The following is an 18,124-nucleotide window of genomic DNA, read 5'->3' as shown; positions in this document are numbered from 1 at the left end:
GGCACGATGGCCGTGTCGCTGCTGTCCAACGCGCTGGTGCTGCTCTGCCTCCTGCACAGCGCCGACATCCGCCGCCAGGCGCCGGCGCTCTTCACGCTCAACCTCACGTGCAGCAACCTGCTGTGCACCGTGGTCAACATGCCGCTCACCCTGGCCGGCGTCGTGGCGCAGCGACAGCCCGCCGGCGACCGCCTGTGCCGCCTGGCTGCCTTCCTCGACACCTTCCTGGCCACCAACTCCATGCTCAGCATGGCAGCGCTCAGTATCGACCGCTGGGTGGCCGTGGTCTTCCCGCTGAGCTACCGCGCCAAGATGCGCCTCCGGGACGCCGCGCTCATGGTGGCCTACACGTGGCTGCACGCGCTCACCTTCCCAGCCACCGCGCTCGCCCTGTCCTGGCTGGGCTTCCACCCGCTGTACGCGTCCTGCACGCTGTGCAGCTGGCGGCCGGACGAGCGCCTGCGCTTCGCCGTCTTCACCGGCGCCTTCCACACGCTCAGCTTCCTGCTCTCCTTCGTCGTGCTCTGCTGCACGTACCTCAAGGTGCTCAAAGTGGCCCGCTTCCACTGCAAGCGCATCGACGTGATCACCATGCAGACGCTCGTGCTGCTCGTGGACATCCACCCCAGGTGAGGGAGCCCCAGGTGAGGGCGCTGGGACTGGTGGCCGGTCGGGAGAGGGGGAGGCTCAGCGAGGGGACGCAGTTCTTTGTAGGGGAGGGAGTCCGTGCGTGGCCTTGGACAGGCCCTCTCCCCACCTAGTCTCCATGTCCTCTTGGGAACACTGAGGTGGGGGAGGGGCCGAGTTACTGGTCTTAAGACAGGCGCTTAGAGCATGAGTGAAGCGGAGCCACCAAAAGTGTGGGTGAAACAATACGTCCGCTTTTTGAAGCGTCGGGGCAGAAATCACAGAGTCAGAACTTTGTTGGACTTCTCACACTTACGTTGTGGGTTTGCGGATTTCACTTTAAACAGCGCTCAGGAAAGCAGTGACCTCTGCTCCCTGCTGGAGGCCTTTCAAAGGCTGTGCTCAGGCCTGAGAGCCTGGTCTGGATGCTGGGGAGACCCTTACCGGCTCTCCAACCACCTCCTGCTGCTCCCCCAGGTCTGTCATTTCTGCGAGTGTGCGCTGCCTCTGTCTCCTGATCCTGTGTGTGTGCGTGTGTGTGTGTGTGTGTGCATGCATGTGTGCGTGCGTGTGTCCTGGGGCTGCACCTCCCTCTCTGGGCCCTTAAAGGAGCATCTGAAGGGGTCTGAGAGGATGGGGAAGGCGATGGGGCTCTTTCCGTCCTGCTGAGACAGCACTGTCCTGTGTCTCCCGGACTGGAAGCCCAGAAGCCCCTGCAGAGGGAGAGTGTCACCCCTGAAGTTCCCACCCACCTCCACTTTCACCTGGGGGCTGTTTCTCAGGAAGGCAGCTGGGGGGAAGGGAGGTCAGTTCCGGTGCAGGCACCCCACCTGGGAACTCCTGCTCTTCCCCGGAGCCTCTCATGGAGAGAAGGGGGAGACTCTTTGCTGAGGCGTCCTGAGCTCACCTCGGCTTTCCTTACGAGAAGAGGGGCGGGAGAAGGGAAACAGCCAGTGATGTCTCTGTGGACTCTGCTGTTTGTAACCCACTGTCCCAGGGAAGAGCAGGCTCCGGCTTTCCAGCGAGGGGACCTGGGCTTCCAGAAGGTACAGACAGTGAGGCAGGCAGGGACCACGGATGGAGGGAGGCTAGGGGCAGCGAGGGGACTCGGTCCCCAGGATACAAATGCCTCCCCTCCCCCGCCAGGGAGAAGCAAGCTTATGGCTGAGAGGGACAGACCAGAGGTGTCAGTCTGAGCAAAGACACCTTCAATCCTGAGTTTTTCCTACCCATGAGCAATTAAAAAAAAGGTCTTTGAACTTCACCGTGTCTGTACAAGGGCATGCATTCACGTGTTCATTGTCCCCCCTCCGAGTGGCTCTTCTTAATTATACTGATGAATTATACAAAGATTCATCACAGAATCTTCCTCACAGAACCATATACAATGTGTACTTCTGGATGACCGACCATCCACAGATGTCAGGGTATGCGAATGTGTGAGCTTCACACACGATCTCACGTGTGACAGATCACCACCTGTGTAAAAGTCACAGGTGGGGCCTGCACGCACACTGACACTCACTGCATGTGTCCACTGTGGTTCGCCGTCGCTAAGGAAGTATTCCGAAGCCACAACTGCAGTGCCCTCTTCTCGTGCAGGGGGGCGGGGATCTCACTGTGAAAAGCGCCTCTTCGGGACTGGGGCAGGGACTGGGGCAGGGACTGCTCTGGAAGTCGTTGGTGGCGTGTTTCACCTCCTGGGACCTGGGCGGTTTCCATAGTGGGCCCTGTCACTGTGTGTGTGACGGCGGAGGAGGGGCTGAGCCGGGAAAGGAGTAAGTTCCTGTTTAGACCAGTACACTCCCCATCTCTGCTCTCCCACAAGGGGTGGGGGCCGTGGCTCCTTTTCAGCCCATCTAGGACATAGGGCCGACTCCGTTCTCACCAACTGCTGGCCAGACACAGCAGAGAGGGTCTCCGGGGGGTCTCAGGAGAGGAGGCAGCTGCTGCTCTGCTCACCTCCATCTCGTCTTCTCTCCTCCACTCCCCTCGGGGGGTACCTTGACCTCTTCTAAGCCCCAGGATGCTCTGAGGAGCCCTTTCTCCAGTGCTCCCGCCCGCAGGGCCGAGGGGCAGTGCCAGTCTGGGGAAGGAAGGGCTTCTGGGGTGAGCATAGCCTGTGGCAGGTTCAGACAGGTCCCACTGGCCGAGGGCTGGCCTGAGGCCGTGGAATAGTGGGCAGATGTGACAGCATTTCCCCCTCGGTGAACGCGACCTGCCTTTCTCTGTGAGGTCTGTCCCCGGAGAGAAAGGGTAGGCAGCGGGCCACACGGGAGGGCACCAGCTCCCTGACTGCTGATTCACAGGCTTGCTTCTTGGTGGCTCACACTCTCCCTCCCCACAAATGAGAAACTATAGAGCTAGCTCGGGGGGCGGGTGGGGGGGTGCAGGAGGCTGCCCTTAGCACCCCTCAAGCCTTAGGCACTGAGGCTCCAGGAAGATCTGCCAAGCCTCATGGGACAGTTTGGTGCTGAGAATTGGGGAGGTGGGGTGCGCAGTTCTAGATCAGCAGAAGCCAGGAGGCTTCCTATCTGGACAGCCAGGACAGCAAGTGGAGGCTGCTCACGGGAGGCTTTGCACTTCACAGCCACCACGCCAAGGGCCTCCCTGGGCTTAATTAAAAGGGACCTGTTTTGCATTTGCTGAGGCTCCAGCTGCTCAGTAGGCTCACTCCAGTTCTCCCAAACCACAGCTCAGGACTAATTAAACCAGGTCCTCCCCCTGGTGCCGCCAGAGACTGGGGACACAGGCGAAGAGCCGGGGCGTTGACGTGGCAGTCCCACCGTGGACTGCCGCTCGCTGGCGGGGTGCATGACTTCTCGGAGTAGAATGGTGGCGCACGCTCACCCTGTGACCAGGGTTTGCTGGGGGCGGCTGAGTGCTGGCTCTGGACAGCGTCCGACTGTGGCATAGTAGACAGAAGGGGCCACAGAGATAACCTCACCGTGCCCTTGATTTTACAGACGCGGACACTGGGAGCCCCGGGAAGTGGGGGGCCTGCCTAATTTAGCAGCTCTTGAGCGTGGTCATGACCCATGGTCTCGTCTGTCCTGGGATTTATGGATGGGAAATGGTGCAGATGGAGGCGTGTATACCATCTCTATACATATTTAGAAGTTCTAAATTTAGTTTAGAAACTGTGAGATGAAATATGTTCTACCCTCCCACCTTGACAAAGACTCATGTATAACGCTTTGCAAGGTTGGGTGAAAATTTAGAACTCTCAGGCTCCTTGGAGTTCAGCCTCATACACAGTGGGCAGCACCGAGCTGGCCATGAGCACGCAGCCCCCACCTCTCCCCGCACCATAAGGAGCCTCCCCTGCACGGAGTGGACGTTGCAAGTTGTCCATCCACATGTAACTCACCAATGCCACCCTTCAAGTCTCCAGCTGAGCACACAGGCGGTACAGCCACCCTCAGGACGACGGGCTCAGGGAAGATGCCTGCGCATGCTCCAGAAGCGGGGGCAGGGGCCGTGGGCAAGGATTTCCATGCCTGGGGTCCTTAGAGCTTGGTCTAGAATGGAGGCTGTGGGCTCTGGGTGGGCACTTCCCCATAGCCCCACAAACTCTTCGTTTTGTAGGGAGAGGTGTGAGCTCTGCTATGGCCAGGGCCCAGGACACAGACCCCTCTGCCAGGACTGCTCACGCCAGTGTCCTGGCCCCAAACTCAAGGTTCTTCTCCACCACCGAATGGCCAACTCACTACCTTGGCTTTTGGTTCATTCTCCTAAAAGCCAGAAAACAAATCTAGGTCACTCTGAGTACTTGGGCTCTGAGTACGGCCATCTGGGGACCGTTCAGGCCCCGGCCATGGTGTTAAGCTTGGGGGCGTCTGGGGCTGGCGGGTGTTAGCCGCGATCACCTCATCTGCGGACTTCGCAGACGTTCCCAGCATTCTGTCACTTCCGCCCCGTGACTGAAGCCTGCTGGGGAACGCCTCTTGGACCCCATGGGTCACAGTGCTTAAATAATAATGATAAGCAAGAGGGCTGCACCGCTCCCCTCGGAGCCTGGGGACGGCCCTGCCGTCCTCAGTCCCGCCACCAATCTGTTCTCACCTGGAAATCAGGGGAGCCCCGGGCAGAGAAGATGGATTCGATCTTTTGCAAGAGTTTAAGGAAGCAGCTGCATGGTTCCAAACCAGGAACACTACATTGAACGTCGGCGACAGCACCCCACCCCACCCGCACCCTCCTCTCTCGATGGGCGAGTCTCTCTTCTCTGAGCCCCAGTTTTCCCATCTGCTAGCAGGTTGGTTAAGTGAGAGCATCTCTCATTCTGCAGATGGCAAATGACAGAGTCCAGCCAGCCAGTCCCAGAGCAGAGACGTGACCAGGCCCGCGCGGATGCTGCTCCTGGGCAGAGCATCCACCCCAGACACCCTCTGAGTTATTCTAGAGAATCTGCAAAATGGACATCATTGTCAAGGTCGCAGGTGGGAGGAGGACCTGGTGCCGGTGCCACCACCAGTTGGGATCCCCTCGATGAGTTATCTACGTGAATTTGGTGCTCATTTTTTAGGGGATGACCTGAGTGTACTGTGATGGCTCAGGACACCCAGCCCATGTCCTAAATCTCCAGCAACTCTCACTTCGATTGTACCGAAAGCCTTGTCGGAAATATCTTAATATGAAAACATCCGTCCTGCGTTGTGGAGAATGTGCCAAACACGCTATGCCCTAGGATGACCACCACTGTCCTGCTTTGCTTGGGACAAGAGGACCCTCAGATGCAGGACTTGGAGTTCTTAAGCCAAGACAGCCTCAGGAAAACTGAAGCAAGTTGGTCACCTCGCTGCCTGCAGACTTCCAGCTGGGGACTTGTGCCTTCTCTCCACGCCCTTCTCTCCACGTCACTTGAGTCAAAGGGCTTTGGTAGAAAACGCGGCAGAAGCCTGGGTGTAAATGGACTGTCGGGAGATTTAAGATCAATTCTTGCTGCGTGATCGTAGGCCAAGTCACCCCGCCGTCCCCGCCCCCCACGGTATTCTGCAGCTTATCCGGATGGACTGACACCCTGCTGCCTCCCTACGCAGGAACCCCCATCACAGCATCTAAGATGGCACGTGTTTAAGTCTTAAGAAATGTGGGTTTGTATTAATATGGTTATTAGAAATTAATTAGTAATATTAGTCATGAGTAATAAGTTTTCAGCCAGGCGAAGCCTGTTTGTACTAAGCTAAACACCAGTTTCCAGCTCTCTAAATTCCTGGAAAGACACAAAGCAAGGGAGAAAAAGTCCTGCAGGAATTTTGGGGGGGCCTTCAAGCCGAACAAATGTGGCCTTGCCCACCTGTGATCAGAAATCTCATGAAGAAGAGTTTCAACTAAGTATTAAAATCATGATTCGTGTGGAAGGAAGGGAGGCAGCCTTGGCATTGAAGCTGCGCATGAACCTGGCTCATGAATATTCATTCCCTCCACTCTGCTTTCGCTGAACAGACCAACAGACCGGCTTGTTTTTGGAGCCAGGCCGCTGCAGCCCAGGCCTGGCTCTGCCAAGTTTTCTCCACTTCCTGGGCAGCTCTGTCGACAGCCTTCCTTCCTGTTCATTTTTGGAATCAAGTGATTTACTTTAAAAGCCAGTAGTGGAGACACACTGCGTCGGGCCCCGCAGGATGGAGCAGGAGCTTGAGCTTCCACACTTGACCGTGCTCATAGCCAGACACGCTGCTCGTTGCTCCTGCATTTCCCTGTGGCTACAGGAAATGGGTTGCGAGAACTACAGCTCTCAGTTGGCATGAGATGTCTGTTCTCGAAAGGTCCCAGAGCAAAGCAGAGACAGGAGCAGGGTATGGTTCGAGGCACAGGCAACAAGCTCCTGATTCCATCCTCAACGCTGTGTCCCCGATTCTCTAGAGACGCGGCAGCCCCTTAGCTTCGCCAAGCTTGGTCTCTGAAGGAATTGAGTGACTTGTCTTTCGATGACCCAGTAAGTGGTGTCCGTAGCTCTGGGCAGAGCTGAGGCTTTGGACGGAAGACGCAGGGCCGAAGGGGTGGAGAAAAGGAAGCACCATGCACACTGTGCAGAGTCCAGGCCACCCCCAGGGGAAAAGGACCAGCTTCAGGTCACACAGACGCAGGTTCAACGCTTGTCTCCACTTCCCCACTGAGCAAATCACTCGGTCTCACTGAGCTCATGGTCTTCATTGTAAAATGGGGCAGGTAAAACGTCACCTGGGTGCTAGAATGTGCCCGGCGGGAACAATTGTGGTAAAGATAAGATTTAGAGATGCTCTGCGTGTGGGCTGGGGCGTAGCGGGTGGTCAGTGAGTGATCCGAGTAATAGTAAGAGTTATATATTATTTGCGCTTGCTTGGGCACTGTGCTGAAAAACAGCTTCTTGTGCTTTATGCATTGAACACACTTCATTTCATGCATCTGTGTTCTTTACGCATTTAATTCTCAAGAGAGCCCTTTGTGGCGTTTTATTCTCTTACTATCCACATTTTACAGACGATGGCCCTGAGACTTAGCGATGCCACACGGCGTGTCCAGGGTCACACAGCTACGGCCAAGACGTGAAGTCAGGTTTCTCTGGCTGCATAGCCAATTTCCTGCACTGCCTGTGCTGATGGACAGTAACTTGCTGTGGCCTGGGCAGGCCAGCCGAGCCATGGGTCACCTCTCCCCTTCTCTCATGTGCAGTGTGCGGGAACGCTGTCTGGAGGAGCAGAAGAGGAGGCGGCAGCGTGCCACCAAGAAGATCAGCACCTTCATAGGGACCTTCCTTGTGTGCTTTGCGCCCTATGTGATCACCAGGTGAGCCTGACATGGGGCGGGTGGGCCGAGCACGGGGCTTTGGAGGGCGACCAGGGCCCACGTGACCTTCAGCGGTCCCTGGCCTCTCTGGGCTCCACGACCCTCCAGGCAGTGCATTGGTGGGTAAGAGTGAACTTGACTGGTCTGAGGAGAAGGGGGAAGCATGCTTTCTCTTTGTAGCCTTGAATTTAACGAAGAACTAAAAGATGTAAAAGACCTTCTCCCACTTGATTTCCAAATCACGTCGTTATAACCCTTTATCCTGGGCCCCGCCCCCACGAGGCCCTAAAAGAAAAGAAAGGGGTAAAAGATGGAGGAAGACAGCCTGCAGTGGCGGGGTTCCTGCTGCCCACCGACCGCGGTACATCCTCGGCCTGGACACCCTGGTCAACAGCAGGGGCCACATGCCATCTGCACAGGGAGCAAGGAGCAGGGAGCACGTGCCGTGCCCAGCCAGGTGAGCCCACCTGTCCTACAGCCCCGGGATCTCCCACTGTTAGCCCAGCTGTGGTGAGCTTGTCGCGTTCTCTCCCAGTCCCCAGCCAAGGTCTCAGTGCCCTGACCTCAGGACCGTGCATTCCAGAAGCCGACCTGCTCTAGCTACAGAATTTTCCCCGTGCAGTTTAGCCAGCAAAAGAAAAAAAAAAAAAAAAGGTATCGCCGTCAGTTTTGCGCACTGGAGGGGAAGGAAAACCCCACGGTTTCGCAGCTGAGGCACGGGGCTCCTGGCACACTTAGGACTAACGAGCGCCAAGAGGCGCGGTGGGGCAGAGGTGGCCTCGTGGAGCTAAGAAGTGTTCTGGCAAAGGTTAGCTGGACCTGACATGGCTCACGCTATCCTCCTGGACCCCACAGCGCCCCCAAGAGAAGGGCTGAGCAAGCTGTTTGAGCTGCCCTTGCAGACGGGGACCCAGGCTCAGAGAGCCCAGGGATTGATTGCACAGTCACCTGGGTAACAAGGCGCAGGGGACCAGCAGCCTGAGCATCCCCTGGACGGCCACCAAGCAGCCCTGGAGACTCCCCTGGATGCAGCCCCAACTCATCATTCTCTGCCTCCTTTCTGCCCGTAGAAATAAAAATCAAAGCCACTGAGGCAGCAACAGGCTGACCCTGGGGAATTCAGAGGGAGAAGTAAGAACAAGCTTGTCTCTTAAACTAATCATGTAAGTCCCTACTCTGTGCCTGAACCCGTGCCGCCCTCCGTAGCCGGATAATGCGCTCATCTTAAAGAAGAGGATTCTGACGCTCAGACAGGTGCCAGGCTTGTCCAATCCAGTATGTGACTCAGCCAGGGTTCCAGCCTGGCTCTGCCTGGAACTAAGCCTGGAACAGGCCCCTCGCGCCGCATCTCCTCTGACAGCGTGAAGTTCTCGCTTTCCTTCCAAAAGGGTGTGGGGAGGTGCTTTGCACCCATGACTCGCTCAGAACCAGAAAGCTGCAGTTTCTGAGATGACTGAGATCAAGTTGTGTGATCAAGTCTAAGTGTCACCCAAACCCATCATTGAGCTGCCAGCACAGAAACTGATATTCCCCGCAACTCACAGTGACTGTCTCTATCCAGGCAGCCCCAGCCTGCCTTGCAACTCCCTCCCTCCCGAACCTTATAAACGGAGCCGTGAGAGCCTGGGTTAATGATGTCAGGATGGCTGTGGGCAACTCAGAGCTGGCAGAATGGGGACACCGAGGAAGAGGAGGGGCTTCTGCTCTGACATCCGCCACTCCTTTGAGTTGATCAAGAAGATTAGGTTGGCTGGGCGGGGGGGCGGGGGGGTCCCTTCTCTTTATCTGCAATCTACTGGAATCTGCCAGACAACATTCTCAGATCGGGAAGCATCTTCTTAGGTCAAGAACCACTCAAGTCTCCAAATAGGTTCTCAAGTTTTCCTTGTTATTACGCCTAATTATAAGAGAACAGGAAATCTTTGTAATTGTACCTGTCACTTATTGGATGTCTGTAATGCACCTAGGAGGTACCAGTACATACCTGAGTGCACCTCGTACAGCTCTCCTGCAGGGTAAGTATTAGCATCCTCATCTTACAAAGGTTTCAAGAGGGAAGATGAGTTGCTCATGGACATAGGAGTAGCAACTGGCAAAAGTTCAAGGTCAAGGGTTCAAGGATTCAAGGTCAGCTCAAGTCTATTCAGCCTTGCGATGCAATACCTCCAAAGCCCAGGACTACATCTATGTGTTATCCAACTTCCTGTGAGCCAGCATCTTGGTGTGACCCAGAGAGATAGAGAGAAAGAGAAAGGGGGAGGGGGGAAGAGGAGAGAGAAGAGACAATGGAGGCGTGGAAGGTGTAAAGAGAGGGCCCCGGTTTACCGTTTAACATTCAGAGTTGAAAGTGAACATCTCTGACTGTAGCTGGAACCGAGCCGAGGAGCTGGGAGGGGCAGCCTGGTGCCAGGAAGGCACATAGTCACTGGTGTCTACATTCCAGGGTTCAAATCCTAGTTCGTCCACGTCCAGGACTTGTGGTCTTGGCACGTCACTTTGCCTTGGTCCCGCCTCTGTACAGTAGGGAGGACACCTTCAGGGGGGCCTGAGACAAAGCCGGTGATGTGCTTCTCAAAGCACAGAGCACAGGGGGCGAGGGGCGCCAGGGGAGGGAGGGCTGGGTGTAGGGCCGCTGCCCGGTCAGTCCTGCGTTCGCCCTAAATCTAGTATCCTGGAGATTCTCATTTCCAGCAGAATTGAGACATTGGCCTCTCCAGGAGTTCAGAGAATGCCTCGGAGTTCTGGCAAATGCACCCCCATCCTCCTTCCGAAGACCAGGACGGCCTGGCAGCTGGGTCGGGGTGAGAAGTCCCTGTGGGCGAGGGGCAAAGGGGGTGGGCTTCCTGGCCTCATAAGCCCTCTGCTGTGACAGCCAGCACAGAGACCTGCCGGTGACCCAGATTGGAGGGCTTTCTGCAGGGGGTGGGGGGTGCGGCGTGGCTCCCTGGAGGAGTAGGGCCCACAACAGAGAGCAAACTGGTGCCGAGGTGGGGCCAGAGGCCTAGGACTGGGGTTGGGGCTCTGTGCTGTATCTACTCTGTGTCACCCTGAGTCAGAATAACACATCCCTGTGCTCTGCTTCCTGTTAGCTAACAGGCCCGCACCCCGCAGCACCCGCCCCCACACTCTGCCCAGATCCCCCCCAGGGCTCACAGCAGGTGTCTCTGAATTGCTTGCATCATAATCACCTAAAAAGCCTGAAAAAGCAGGCTCCTGGCCCCCTTTCCCTCCCCCTCCTCTTCTCCCCCTCAACGTGACCTTTTACCCCTGGGCTCTCACCCCCAGGGGATTTGCAGGGGAGAGCTGCGTCAGGTGCTTAGGCCGGCATGTGTGCATTGTGAGCACAGAAGCATAAACGTTTCCCCATGAACGGAGCCTAATGGCAGAGGTTTGCTCCAGTTCCTGCCCCAGGCGGTACATGGAAAGTCACTTTGGTGCCTAATGGAAGCTGGAGAGGGGCAGGGAGGGCAGCGAGGAGTCAGCACCCCGCTCCGGGGCAGCTAATGCCTCTGCAAACCCCCCGGGCGGGCCTTGCTGCACACCGGTTCCAGGAATGGGGTGGAGGCCTGGTGCTATCTTTATGTCATTATGGCCAGGGATCCACGAACAGCCAAATCTGCCCAACAGCCCCCTATGTCCACTGGGGCTCCTCCCTTCACGGAGTACTCCTTTCCCAGCGCACCCTTGAACAGGCAACCAGAAACCTAGTGGCTTAAACAGTAAAAAAGGATCGTCTCAGTTCTGGAGGCTAAAAGTTCAAAATTAAGGTGTTGGCCAGGTTGGTTTCTTCTGGGACCGTGGGGGCGATTCTGTTCCGGGCCTCTCTTCCACCTTCTGGGGGGTTCCCTGGCCATCTTTGGCATCTTTGGCTTGGAGAAGCATCACCCCACCTGTGCCATTCTGTCCACACGATGTTCCCTCTGTGAGCATCTGTGTCCAAATGTCCCCCTTTATAAGGACACCCATTATATTGGAGTAAGGCCACCTCAGTGTCCTCATCGTAACTAATCGCATCTGCAAGGACCCTATTTCCAAGTGAGGTCCCATTCAGAACTCCGACATACAAACTTTAGGGAGATGCAATTCAACCCACCCCGGTGGGCTGTGACGAAGGAAACGAAGTCCCACTTTATTTACACCTGATCTCAATAACCCCTAAACACGGGGTCTCGGGTCAGAACTGGGGGTGGGAGCAGAAGAGGGGAGCAGTAAACCCACAGGTGCAGTAAAAGGGACACGGGCAGAGCATGGCAAGCCCCTTGAGCACGCAGTGACCCTGCCCATGAGAAAAACGTGACAGATCAGAATGAGCGCCCCTTCCCTCGTCCAGTGGTCAGAGCTGGTCAGAGCTGGGACAGAGGAAAGCCAGCCACAGCAGGTGCACGGTGGGGCACAGGGGGTCCACGGGCACAGGAAAAGCAGAAAGCAGGTCAGCCAACCACATGTGCACACGGGAGGGGCATCCTAGCTTCAGCCTGGCCCAGCGGCCACACCAGAGCAGTGGCCGGGCCCACACTGACCTAAAGCATCTCTGCCTGCAGACCCTGACAAAGGCCAGACATTGGCTTTTCAGAGCAGAGGTTGTCATGGGCACTGTGGGCAGTGACAAGTAACAAGAGTCCTGGGTGATCGTCATAAGACTTCATGGAAAAGGCGTTTGGCGGGGTTCAAACAGACCCCAGAGCTCATCTTGTCCAATACCATTGTTGAGGTTCGAAACCAGTGTGACTCTGAGCCCATTCGGGGTGCATCTCCTACTGGGCTTCCCATGTAGGAGATGCTGGTGCGCTGCTGAATCTCTCTGAGCCTCGATTTCCCCGTCTGTAAAATGAGAATACCGACTCTGCGGGATGATTGTAAGATCAGAGATGGTGCACATCAAGTATTTGGCCCACAGGAGATACTCAGCTGGGAATTATCACGACTGAGACAGGCAAATTCATACTTTATATAGAGTCTATGAGGAGCAAATGCAATAGATTTTATCTGTTAATTGGGGAAGTGGCAAAAATTTTGAATTGTCCTGAATAATTTTATTCTGTGAAATCTGAAGAACCTGCAAATAATAATTTTGACCTTGCTGGATGGTTTGATATTGGGCTTTCTTAATAAATCCTCTTGAGAGAGCCAAAATGCTAAGATCGAATTTAGCGATATATAGAAGACTAGATATTTTGAAAAAGCAATTCGGCATCGCCTAGCAACAACGTGTTGCCATTCAGCTATTCCATTGTTATTATTAGGTGTGACTTCTAAATGCAGGGTTTCTGTCTTCTTAAATTCATCACTCAACGAAATAGATTTTTTGGAAGGACAGATTTCCCAAGCGCGAACGGCTATATTTCCCCCATTCAGGCTCCTAAGGACATGAGCAGAAATGTGGTCCCATCCCCCACACGGGGTCGAAGGGCAAGGGCGGACATAGGTGCTGGAAATAAGAAGCCAAATAGAGGGGCTCAGAATGGGACCCTTAGGATCTGTTCGGCGAGGGGCGCTGCGGGGGAGGGGCGCTGCGGGGGAGGGGCGCTGCGGGGGAGGGCCACCGCCCACCAGCTCCTGCTCTGTCCCTCTCTGGGTCTCAGTGGGTGCGGAGAGGGTGACTTGTGATTTCTAAGCTCTCTAAGCCCTCTCCCAGTTCTGCGGCCTTTTCTAGCTTAATTAATGCTGGATCACGTCCAAATATGGCCAAGCGTGCTGGACACACTTGAGAGAGAAGAAAAGTGGCGTGATTTGGGGGAATTCCATTTACACAGAGGGAAACCCTACTACGTCACAGCCGAGCACTGGCGCCACCGAACGGGGTCATCGGATGCGTCCCAGGAGGACTCTCATGTGCCCCTTTGACACATGAGCTGCATCTTCTTAAGCCACGTCCCCCCAATATGAGGGTCACTTTAGGGTGCCCCGACTGCCACTGTTGCCAGGGTCCACCAGAATCCCAGCCCTGGACAGAAGCCTGCTTGGCCAGCAGGTTCTTTCCTGATACAAGACCTACTTTGAGCTTTGCAGAAGGTTTGCAAAATCATCTCAGCCCTTCTTCCCAGGCAGCCTCCCAGAGCCAGGAGCTGAAGCAAATAACAGTCTCTTCTATGTGCAGTGGTCACAGAGATGATCTTGCTCAACTCCTCGCTTTTCATATAAAACGTCCAAGTCCAAGGAAGGGAAATGACTAGCCCAGAGTCACACAGCAGATCAGCAGCAGAGCTGGAGCCAGTGGCCAGGACACTATTAGCTATTAGGTCATTTCTTAGACGACCTTGGGTTCCAGAGTCAGACAGACCTGAATTCAAATCCTACCCTTACAATATACTGGTCATGTGACCTTGAGCAAACGATTTCCCCTCCTTGGTCGTCTGTTTCCTGCATGTAAAATGGAGATTGTCCCATCTCCCAGGGTTCCAGGAAGTCGCGTGTGTCAAGCGTGTGGTTAGCACAGTACACAGAATAAAACGAGTGCCAGGTGAATGCGTACGGCGCCATTGTCACCGTCGTGAACTGCTGTTGTTGCTATTGTCACTTGAGGAGGCAATCTCAGGGAAACCGAGGCCTGGCCAGAGAGCTGGGGTCAGGGGCGCGGATGGGCGCGCTGGTCCATGGCCGTCCCGAGGCAGTGCCCAGCTGCGCCCTCAGTAACGACCGTCCCATCTCTCCACAGGCTGGTGGAGCTGTCCTCCACGGTGCCCATCGGCCCCCACTGGGGCGTGCTGTCCAAGTGCTTGGCCTACGGCAAGGCCGCGTCCGACCCCTTCGTGTACTCCTTGCTGCGACACCAGTACCGCAACGGCTGCAAAGAGATGCTGAACAGGGTCCTCAACAGGCACCCGCTCCACTCCTCGGGCCTCACCGGGGACTCGCACAGCCAGAACATCCTGCCGGTCTCTGAGTGATGCCGCACCTGCTGGAGAGTTTGGAATGAGACAGTCGGTGAGAAGGCAGGGAGGGCCTGGGGCTCCTGGGCGGACACCAGAAGCCGCCACCCACCTGGCAAGCCCCGCGAGTCCGGGTGCCTGGCTTGTAGGGGTTCTGGAGGCTTCTTCCGGTTCCTCAAGGGCAGACGTCGAACTGTCCCTATTTATCAACAAAGGATGACCGGAGGGTGTGCACTGGCTTTTCTTTTTGAGAAGCTCCTTTGAGCTCCTGGACTCACCAGAGGCGACGCTCAGTTCAGTCATGATCAAGGACACGAGGATCAAGGGTCAAGTGCTGGTGGCAGGCGGGGAAGCGTGGCATCCACCTGCTTCTTCACCGCGGGACGTGGAGGTCCACGCCGAAGAGGAGCGGTGGTCTCCATGGGCCATCGGTCATGCTGAAAGCGAGGATGGCAGTGACCTTTTGGCCCCACATGGCTGCTCTTCTGCACGTGGTAGTGGTGGCTGCTTTAACCCAAATATCACGCAGCTGGCACTAAGTAAACTGTGCTCGGCTGAGACTATACCCAAGGGGAATATGTTAAACAGCTAGCGGCTGCCTCATTGTTGCGGATCAGGTGTCTTAGAAATGCTTATATCGGATTCAACTTCCGTCCTTCCCTTCCCCCCAAAAGCTAACATTTATGTGTGTAGACGATCTTAGCATGACAGTGGTTTAGATAGGCAGGTAATACATGTAATAACGTCCTTTGAAGTCTGACCCCAAAGTCACCTCTTTCTGATTTACATGCCGTAAGTGTTGGCACCAAGGAGAGGCAGGCTTTAGAAATGCTTATATCGGATTCAACTTCCGTCCTTCCCTTCCCCCCAAAAGCTAACATTTACGTGTGTAGACGATCTTAGCATGACAGTGGTTTAGATAGGCAGGTAATACATGTAATAATGTCCTTTGAAGTCTGACCCCAAAGTCACCTTTTTCTGATTTACATGCCATAAGTGTTGGCACCAAGGAGAGGCAGGCTGGCGGGACCCCTCCCCTGATCTGTGACCTGAATTTGCAGGAAGCGTTTTACCTCGTGTCTCTCACACATTTTGTCTGGCACACCCTTTGAAATGCACAGCCCAGAACTGACCTGAGCAGGGTTTTAGCCTTGATTTTAACGCACAGGGTCCCATCACCCTGGTGACTCAATATCCTGGTTTCTATGTCTGTCAACAGAAAGTAGAGGCTGTCCAAGGTGATCAAGAAAGTGTCCCGTGCTAATGATGGGAGTGTGAAGTTTTTATTGAGACCCATCACTTTAATACATAACGCCAATCCATTAGCAGTCCCCATCCCGATTTAATAAAAACCCAGGTGAGTGAGCCATGTTTTCTGCCTGTCCCATCTTTGTTCACCATTTCAAATTAACGCGTGAACGCTAAGAGCGGCGTTCCGAGCTGAGCGCCGGGAGGAACGGGTCACTGTTCCAGCGGGCAGAAGCGGGTCACTCCGTCCATGAGAAACGAGCAGACTGGCGACGGGGTGCAGTCACCGGTCCGGTGTCCCTCGTGCCTGTCTCCCACATCCTTGAGAGCAACACTGCGAGAGGCCCCAGCAGTGAAAGAGAGGTGAGTGTTGTGCATGTTTATTTGGGAAGATGTCTCATTAACCTCAGCTCCTCATTTAGAAAACAAATAACTGAGCCTGGCCTAGTCTCATCTAGTTTCAAGGTTTCCATGGAGACTAGAACAAGCAGATATAGCCTCGGAGGGCTCTACGCCTTCCGGTTGCGGTTGGAGGTGTGCTCACACCTGCTTGGAGGAGCCAGGGGGACACTCCTTCCCAATTCCGTGTTTAGGGATGTGATGTTGGTAATATTTATACCAGGAAAGTCAGCAGATGCTACAAATCAGGCATTTTCTGCACCGAGAGCTGGTTGTTAAACACCTTCCCGCACACTCCTGCCCAGACGTGACTTTGAGTGTCACTGAAACAAAATTGCTCTGATTCAGAGAGCGTGGGGCTACTCAAGTTTGAATCGCACCAGACATTCATTTTTGTGGCAATTTCCTAGTGAGCGGCAGCTGTTCACCCTCCATTGTCCCTGCACCAGAAGAACCAATGAGTTTGAAAACAAGCATGGAGCCAAGAAAATGTGCACAAATACTCTTAGAATTGGGCCAAAGAGGAGGGGTGACCCAATGGATGAGGCCAGTAGACAGTCAAGTTCAAGCAGTAAAATACGTTTTCATCAAAGTCAGGTTGGAGGAATAACTGTGTTGAATCCTCTTCCTGCTCACTCTGTATAGACGGCTTATAGTCCTGAAACAACTAGGTATCTTTACCTCTTCTTTAGCTAAGAAACCAGATCTGTCACCCAGAATGCCACAAGTCTTGAAAAGATGCATTTCATAATTTTCACTAACCCCTTAGGACTTTAGGACTGCTAAAACCCAATACGACCAGTCTCATTGGCATCGGGTAGACAAAACCCCAGACGAGTCAGTCGATTGGGTGTTTTCATTATTATTTAGACACAGACACTAAAACCCAAGGAGAAGTAAGAAGAAAATCATAGCATCAGTGATCAGTGTTCACCAATTCGGCTAGAATTCCCTTGAGATGAAAATTTGCATTCATCTATAGACAGCCTATAAACTTGACCCCGTTTCATTACCCCCAGGTGAATTATCTACCTCATTTGGTAATTTAATGTATCAAACGTCACATGGTTATCTCAGGGAAAGCGCTTAGAAACACCCAGATCAGCGTCTGTGTCACAAGGCCTGGGTTTACTTCCTTGACTTCAGTCAAGTGCAAGGTTCGATGTTTAAGGCCCAAGCTCTGCTGGACAGCTGCATGCCACGAAAGCACTTTAAGAAGCTTGAAAATAAAGCCTGGAATGGAGAGGCTATCAAATTCCCAAAACCACAGAGAGGGCAGTTTCCAGCCCTACATGAATTCGTAGATTTAAACCATTCCCACGATGCCTGTTTCAGTCACTCTGCACCCATGCCAGATTTTCCTCATGCTTCTTCTTGAAGGAGGGGACTTCGGAGCCCTGAGACCCGCAAAGGGTCCGTGAACTCGGATGAGTGTTGTGGCACTTGGGGTTTGTGTGTCTCCCGGTCAGCTGACCTCCCAAAGATGCTTCCCCGAGAGCCTGTCTGGTTTTACTTAGAAATCAGCCAGGGGGGTGGGGAGCTGTTGACTTGAGTCATCTCCAACCGACTGTACACTCCTTCCGGCATTCAGCTCAGTGCTCCGTCGCTATGAGCAATAAACCTCTCTCCTGTGTCTGTGAAATAGTTTTCTTTTCTATGGCGCCTTTCTTCCTGAGAGAAGATTAAAAAGGACAGGCCATGGCCACGTACTGGCTGCCACCTTTTTACATACTTGGGGGCAGGTAGATGGTGCTTCCTCGAGGTCGTGGTGTGACCTTGACAGAGATTGCAGGCTGTGTATTTTTAGAATTTCACCTAAATGCTGGATAAATTCATCTGCCTACGGTTTTCATGAGGATATTGTATCAGAAATTCTTTGCATTAGTTCGTATCCTTTGGGCTGTGAGTACCAAGGGGAAGAGAGAGGTCCCGGACACAGTTGGGGCTTCTGCCACTTTTCTGGAAGTTCTGGAATGGAGCCATTGGCTCTTGAACTTCACTATCCACAGGAATCACCAGGGAGGTTGTTTAAAAAGCAGGCTCCTGGGCCCCCTCCTCAGAGGTCCATTTAAGGAGGTCTGGTCAGGACCTGGGATTCTGCAACTTCAGTGTCACCTTCAAACTACTCCCTGAGGAAAAGGATCTTAGACACCCGGATAAACTCTATGGAAAACTGGGTCTTTCTAAATATCTACGTTTCAATTGTCTTGTCT

The 18,124-nt window shown here is 54.3% G+C and overlaps 1 protein-coding gene across 1 annotated transcript; it reads left to right on the top strand.

The window, feature by feature from the left end:
• Window positions 1–6: 6 nt before the first annotated feature.
• On the top strand, window positions 7–14,282 carry GPR26 (G protein-coupled receptor 26; the record flags this gene model as incomplete). The annotated part of the gene is made up of 3 exons (XM_015590166.1): window positions 7–629; window positions 7,282–7,395; window positions 14,051–14,282. Coding segments are annotated over 3 exons (969 nt in total), but the record flags the coding sequence as incomplete, so codon positions are not given.
• Window positions 14,283–18,124: the final 3,842 nt, after the last annotated feature.

The sequence above is a fragment of the Pteropus alecto genome, unplaced genomic scaffold (genome assembly GCF_000325575.1).
Source record: "Pteropus alecto unplaced genomic scaffold, ASM32557v1 scaffold74, whole genome shotgun sequence".
Taxonomy (NCBI): domain Eukaryota; kingdom Metazoa; phylum Chordata; class Mammalia; order Chiroptera; family Pteropodidae; genus Pteropus; species Pteropus alecto.
The sequence above is the reverse complement of the archived record's forward strand: the minus strand, read 5'-3'. Positions and strand labels throughout refer to the sequence as shown.